This window comes from Salvelinus alpinus, chromosome 3 (assembly GCF_045679555.1).
Source record: "Salvelinus alpinus chromosome 3, SLU_Salpinus.1, whole genome shotgun sequence".
Classification (NCBI taxonomy): domain Eukaryota; kingdom Metazoa; phylum Chordata; class Actinopteri; order Salmoniformes; family Salmonidae; genus Salvelinus; species Salvelinus alpinus.
The window spans coordinates 45,078,786-45,086,393 of NC_092088.1; the positions used below are offsets into that span (position 1 = coordinate 45,078,786).

The 7,608-nt window shown below is 40.3% G+C and overlaps 1 protein-coding gene across 1 annotated transcript; it reads right to left on the reverse strand.

Annotated features, from left to right (window-relative positions):
- Nucleotides 1-4,952: 4,952 nt before the first annotated feature.
- LOC139570801 (transcription factor LBX1-like) lies at nt 4,953-7,377 on the reverse strand. The gene is made up of 2 exons (XM_071392993.1): nt 6,735-7,377; nt 4,953-6,087 (listed from the first exon to the last, which is right to left on the reverse strand). Exons 1-2 carry the CDS (start codon nt 7,048-7,050, stop codon nt 5,603-5,605), a joined length of 801 nt encoding a protein of 266 aa, XP_071249094.1. The 5' UTR covers nt 7,051-7,377; the 3' UTR covers nt 4,953-5,602.
- Between the last annotated feature and the right edge of the window lie 231 nt (nt 7,378-7,608).

The window sequence follows — 7,608 nt, forward strand, 5'->3', positions numbered from 1 at the left end:
ACACACACACACACACTGCCCAAATGCACTTATAGACACAAAATTGGTGCACATTGGGTTATCAAGTAGGCCATAGCTTTCATATTTCCAAGTCAAACCAAAGAACTCAACATTGGAATGGAATTATGTGTGTTCATAAACAATAATTTATCCTGATTCAATAACTTACATTCTTGTTTAGGAAGATGAACAGGGGAGTGTATTTACAGTAATCGACATCACGGTTGGATCTATAATCAATGCACATTTGGCCTCCTGATATAGCTAATGACCGTGTCTTGATGATCGGTGGTTATCTCTGCTGTTTCCACGGAAGTCAATAATCAAGCATTGTCACAGCTCTGATAAAAACACAAGAGAGAGTTTCGAGGATAAGATCTCTAAGCACCAAAAGGCATGTCGTTTTAAAGTCAGCGTTGGATTGCCTGTCGGTGAACTGTGTGCCGACGCTAAACTGATCACGACAGATTTGTCTCATGTCTTCTGAATCCAAAATCCTAGAGTAAGCCGCAGACAGCAGCTGTGCTGGAGGAGCCATTGCAACGCATGTGGGGCTGGGGGCAGACACATAGTCAGTCAATTTTGGTTTGTCTATAAGCTTCTACTAAAATGAACAGACGAAGTCGATTTTGCCCTTTAGATACGAGTGCTTTCACCTGAATATTTTCAATGTGGACAATGCAAGCACGCTGGGAGTAGGGATACTGTTGATTTGTCTATAGTTGAGGCTGTTTGATAACTGATATAGCCTTATGTGGCCTGGCGTTTTCCCTTTCAACTCAGTTCGCTGCACTGGATATAGGTTATTTTGACAGCCTATATATGGATATAGGTTATTTCTGTAGCCTATATATCTATCTTTTGTTGGTGCCTTTGTCATCTTTATTTCCCCCCCCCATACTTGCACACTAGATATAGATAATAAACATAGAATATTATTTCGTTCTGCACATTCCAAGGTTCAAAATGGAAGTTTGACCAATAGCTAGTTATTTATATTCATTTCTATAGCTATAGAGGATACAGAAGTTAGTAGTAACAAATGGTCTCCATAATCACACACACAGAGACACACACTACACACACACACACACACACACACACACACACACACACACACACACACACACACACACGGTAGGTCTCTTTCCCTTTAAATCTTGAGATCTGCCTGCCCAGCATGAACACATCATAAAAGTAGACAGGCAATTTCTGTTTTCACCAAATAGCCACGCGAGCTCGTTCTGCATCTCAGATTTTAATACACTTGACAAGCGGCTTAGCAGCACGCAAGGGAGAGTGAGCCGAGCCCGAGGGAGAGAAAGAGATCCGGGAGAGAGATTTTTGCGAGTTATGCCTATCCAATACCTCTAAATCCATTTGCCGTTTGAATTATCAACTAGAATTTGATTAATATGCAAATTCAAGGGGAAAAGGCTCGTATAATTATCTCAGTGGATAGTAATTAATCTCTGGTTAAAGTAAATTAATACATCTATCAATTTTGTCAGCGACATGCTTTGTTCAATAGCCTGTAAAATTGAAGTTCGAAGTGTTAAGGGGCTGTACAGGAACTTAATAACTAAAACTTTAAAATGTACCCTATTTAGTGATTAATCAAGCTTCCACCCATCTTAATCTATATTATTTCTCACTTCAAATTATACTAGGGGGACGTGGTCGAGCCAAGAATCGTTCAAATTCTTCTTCTGTCTTTGTTTATGATGTTGACCACTTGATCCTACCCTGATGAAAAGCTATTTCAACCGAAAGGATTTTTGTCCAGGAATTATTGAAAGATAGAATGCTTGATTATTTCTATTATCCATTCCAATTCTTCAAACTATTGTGTTAGGGCTAATGTTAGCAAAATATGTTCTTAATAACAAACCTGAATAAATAAAGGAAAAATATAAATAAAATGAAAAGACTATTGCTATCAGCGAAAGTGACATATGCCGGCATGATAGGGCCTACATGAATTTAAAAAATAGGACAAGCAAAAAATAATACAATGCTTTGTTAGCCCTAAATAACTGTGGATAACTTTCAAAGATAATTTCAAATCAAATGACCAAATATCAAAACAAGTGATTAGGACCCGAGAGAGAGAGAGAGATTGTAAGTCTAATGTTTACTGTAAATGTGTTATTGTATATTTCACTTTTGTTTATTATCTATTTCACTTGCTTTGGCAAAGTAAACATATGTTTCCCATGCCAATAAAGCCCTTAAATTGAAATTGTATTGAGAGAGAGAGAGAGAGAGAGAGAGAGAGAGAGAGAGAGCGAGAGCGAGCGAGAGAGAGAGAGAGAGAGAGAGAGGGGAGGGGTAGTGGAGGGGGAGAAGGGTGCAGACCCTATTGTTTCAGCAGGGATTCATGCATCAAACTTCAATTTTCCAACCGAATGAACTAGTGATTTTCTTCTCCCTCCTGAGCTGAAATACACTTAAAACTTGTGGATTAATTACCATAGCGAGGTATTGGGGATTGTACTTGTCTTTGCCGTTGGAGAACACATAAAATAAGGAACTGAGACCAGCACGTGCCTCACTGGAATAGCACACTTTGTACTGGACACTGTTTGACCCTGCATTAAAGACATCCACGTCAGAAACCATGCGGAAGCAATATATCTAAAGTACACGTTTAAAAAAACACATGAAGCTTCACTGTTCTAGGATATGTTCTAGGATATGTTCTAGGATATGTTCTGCGACGTCACGTCAAGTAACGTTGAAAGAAAGTGCAAAAACAAATCCTCGACCTAAATTTTAGGGGCCCTTTATCTACTTCCCCAGAGTCAGATGAACTCATGGATACCATTTGTATGTCTCTGTGTCCAGTTTAAAATAAGTTAGGTAGTTTCGCAAGCCAATGCTAACTAGCGTTAGCGCAATGCCTGGAAGTCTATGAGTATCTGCTAGCATGCTAGTAGATGCCCATACCCATTGACTTCTAGTCATTGTGCTCTGCCGCTCGTTAGAAACTTCCTTCAAACTGCAGGCAAAAACATAAACATGGTATCCACGAGTTCATCTGACTCTGGGGAAGTAGACAAATGGCATTGCCAAAATCCCGAAGTATCCCTTTAATTCGATTTAGTTTTTTCATAATTAGATTTTGTATTATTTAATAAAAATAATCAGGTATTTACGTGACATAAACGTAGGGCTTTCGCAGTTTAATTCAGCCTCAGGGATGGGACAAAGTCGGCTTACCCTCTGTGAGCGAGTCATAGGCCTATAACCCAGCCTCGAGCCTATTCTGCCAGACATCTTGTGCAGCGAACATTTTTTTGCAGGGAAGGCAGCCTGCTTTAAGTTACAAACTTTCCAAACAATACTAATAACACTAAATGTAACAAATTAGAGAGAGTATTTATAACACAGCCCTAATAATGACAACAAGAATAATTTAATAATAACAACAATAACATAGCCTAATTATAATGACATTATCAAAATAGTGTTGTTAACAGGCCTAATAATAAACTAGGTTACTAACAACAACATACACGGTAGAAATAAACTAATGATGATAATAATAAACAGATTGTAGGCTAATATTAACAAAGAAAATACTAATTGCAATACTAATACTTCCTCCTATAATATGATTTCTACTACTACCGCTACTACTAGGCCTCCTCCTACTACTACTACAATTACTACTACTACTAATAATAATAATAATGAATAAAAAGAATAATAATGATGATAAGTATTATTATTATGACGACAGCCTAATAATAATTATGTGGATTGAATGCAATTAGGTTTTCATTAAACTAGGCCTAACTGAAAACAATACGTTTCTAGTAGGCAGCCTAGATAATAGTTTGTAATAAAATTGGTATCCTCGATCCTCAACTTCAAGGGCGAGTTTTCTATTAGGCCTAGTGCGTTTTGTATATATATATATATTAAATCTAACTCCATAATAAATTATTAACATCTTGGGTTCACATTATTAGGCTCTCAGCTTCATAAAAAAAGGTCATAGACAAAGAAAAAACGTAGGTAGCTAACAGAAGAACACAAAACGAAAACAAAGCTCTCTACCAATCGCACAAATGTCACCGTTTAAACATGGGACTTCCCTAGTTAGCATGAAAAACACCCAGGCCACAAGATGAACTGCTGGAACATCTATCGCCCAAAAAGCCAAACATATTATTTCTAGCCCCTCACACAAACACACAGCACAGACCAGACCCCTCTCCAGAATGAGACTTCAATTGTGATGCATAGACTTGTTAAAGACGCGCGAGTAAAAAAGGGTCGACAGTGATAGCTATGATGAGCCCAGATGCCCTCAGAGGAACTATGTATGCATTACAGCCTTTGTAGCAAAAAAAAGGAGGGTTTAATCAATCCATCAAACTGACTGGAATTGTGAGGAAACGTCAGAAACCATATGGCTTCCAAACGTTTGTGTCCTTTTATGTGGAATGGGACACGCTTGTCTCCGTATTGCGCGCGGCTGGAGTTCGCCCTTGCCCCATTGCCGCTGTCACACCGGGGAGCAGTACTCATTTGTCCGCCGGTTTCACGCTTCTACGCAGAGAGTGAGTGAAAAACTCACAAACAGCCTGGAGAAGCTGGCCCAGAACTCGACGTTTTTGTGCCTCCTTTATGGCCTCTCTGTGCTCCAGATTGTCGTTTCTCACATCAATCCTATTGAGGAAATGAAAACACACTTTGCCGGGTCGGAAAGCAGGTTTTCAGTGTGTTCAATGTATTTTCAATGTGAAAGAAAAATGATACTTTGCCTCGAGGTGCATGTTCATTTAATATTAGACTGAAATGTGAGCCAATATTTGGAAACAACTAAAATATGTAATTATAATATAGAATGCGGATTGCAATAAGAGCTGGAATTAAACTAACAATGGTCACAAAAGCATTTCATGCTATTTAGGCCTGTTCTTCAATAAAATGAATAGGAATAGTGAGAAACGAAATGTTTTATTTTGGAATACATTACACTTCATATGCCTATATTAGGTTTTAAATGGTGTTCTGGCATTAAAAGGCACTTACAGGTATACAAACCATTATAAATATATTAAAATGTGACTGATATTACAAGCAACCAGATGGAATATGATTTATCTTTGATTATTATTTTAGAAAATGTATTCCCATCGTTATCAAACGTTTGACATATGTAGGCCTAACGTATAGTTATAACACACACACACAGCCTAACATACAGTGTGTTTTGTGTATTTCAATATGAATGTCCCTATAATATTCAAACCATTACAGTCGTTTAAAATAAAACATGCATTAAAATAATTCATAGGTTGAGTTACTAGCTAGTGTCATTAGCCCGTAATGGTAAGACTGTGTGTGTGCGTGCGTGTGTGTGTGGACAGATCATTTGTGGATAGGTTATTAAGTGTACATATTGCTTTTCTTTCAACTATTCCACGTTGGTTAAATGAATGGATGAATACAACAGCTGCCTGCATCTGTCGTTGCAGACGACACAGTCCATGCTATGCTGAGTGTTCTTCATAAAAGCCTCACGAGTACACGTGGTGCATTAATGGAACTTTCGTCGTGGTCAAAGGGAGATACAAAGGTCAAATCCTCAGTCATCCACGTCGATCTCCTCATCGTCGGAGCAGCCCTTGCTGCTAGCATGGTCTGTATATGGCGATGAAGGCGAGGACAATAATAGTTTGTTAGATGTGTCATGCTCATGGTTCGATAGCGAGGGTGACTCGGATCTGTTAGGGCCCAGCGCGCCGTTAGCTGCGCATTTCTCCAGCTCGGCTAGTTTGGCCATTTTCTCGAAAGACACTGTGCCCACGGCTTTGGCCGACTCCACGTCCGCCTTCATCTCCTCCAGGTCGCGTTTGAGCTTGGCGCGCCGGTTTTGGAACCAGGTGATGACCTGTGCATTGGTGAGGCCGAGCTGCTGTGCTATCTGGTCACGGTCAGCTGGACTCAGGTACTTCTGGTACAGGAAGCGCTTCTCCAACTCGTAGATCTGGTGGTTGGTGAAGGCCGTGCGAGACTTCCGGCGCTTTTTGGGGTTATTCCGCGAACCGAATAGTGTCGTTCCGTCTCGGCCTGTGAAATGATATTTAGAGAATAAGAATATTAACCTATAGGCATTTAGTGAATCACCAGGCATAATGTCGCTCCAAGAAACCTTACAGAAATAACCGCTAGACTAATAACAGGCCTGTGTATGTATGTCTCATCTAAAACCACCACCAACAATAACAACAACAATATCGCCAATAGGCTAGGCTACGTATCGGCTAATTAATAACAGACGATAATAAGGTGATACAATAGGTCTAATGATAATAATCTTAAACTAAATATTGCATTAGTTATGAATATTATGTGGATTAGTATTTTGCATACGCTTAATATTCGTGTTTACATGGTGGAACTATTCAGCTTTAATATATTTTTGTTCACATAAAAATAACCAATTTGATACACACATGTATTTTCAAATTCCTTCACAGTTGTAAGCGTTTTGGCATGGCTCGTTATGCAAAAACATGCATCGTGCTTCAATTAAATACTCAACTTCTGAAAGAAATGTGTGTGCACAGACCCACTGCAAGCACACACACATAGAGACCTAACCTGATCTATTTCGTTAGGTGCATTTGTAGACCTTAAGCTGAATCACCCTAGGCTACACAGTCTGTACCTAATAACTGCATAGGATAAACAAAGATGCGACTGTTCAGACGTACCCTCTGCCGCTTGAAGAACACTGACTTCGAGGCCTTTGAAGGTTTTGCTGGCGAGCTCCTCCAGAGCGCAGAGTGGGGAGATTTGGGTGAAAAGGGCACGGCTGCACAGACTGTGACCTGAAGAGGACAGCTTCTCGCTGCAGGAGAGCATGTGCGCCGTACCGCAGCTGGAGTAACTTCTCTTCACGGAGGGCTTGTTCAGGATGTCCTCTATACTGAACGGCGTCAGGGGCTTGCTGGAGTTGGCCGGCGGCGGGAGCTGGTTCAGCGCACTGCGTCTCCGGTCCTCCATAACCGTGGGCTCTTTGGAGGTCATAATAGCTTATCAGGTGACACTTCGGAGAGTTGTTTATGCTCTGGTTATACTTCAAAATAATTATGACTAAATTAAAAGTTGTGGGAAATCCGATCACAGGTGCTTCTGCAACCGCATGTTGGTCGCTTTGCCGCAGGGTAGGGAGACTTTGAGCCCAGTTAAAGTCCCACTTCTCCTTTCCACGGTTCCAGGGTGACGCACGAGCCACAACATGAAACCATCCAGTGGACAGTGATGCCCAAAAAAACAGCCACAATTGGCCACGACTAACAATTTATCTCTTTCTCCCCCACTCGTTCTCCCGCTCACTTTCTCTCCCTCTGTCACTCTTTGGGTATATATGGTCCCGTGCAGGATTTAGCACGAGCTGAGCAGCGGTAATTAGAGGGCATGGCCGGGGGGAGGAGTCGAATTGGAATACTTAATGCTCCCAGACTTTCGTTTAAATCAGCAATTAAAATACATATTTTTTTTTTGTAGAATATTTATCGGTAGGATAGCTTATTTGGCTACCACATAATGGACGCATGAAAAAAATATTGGCCTACGTTCAATATG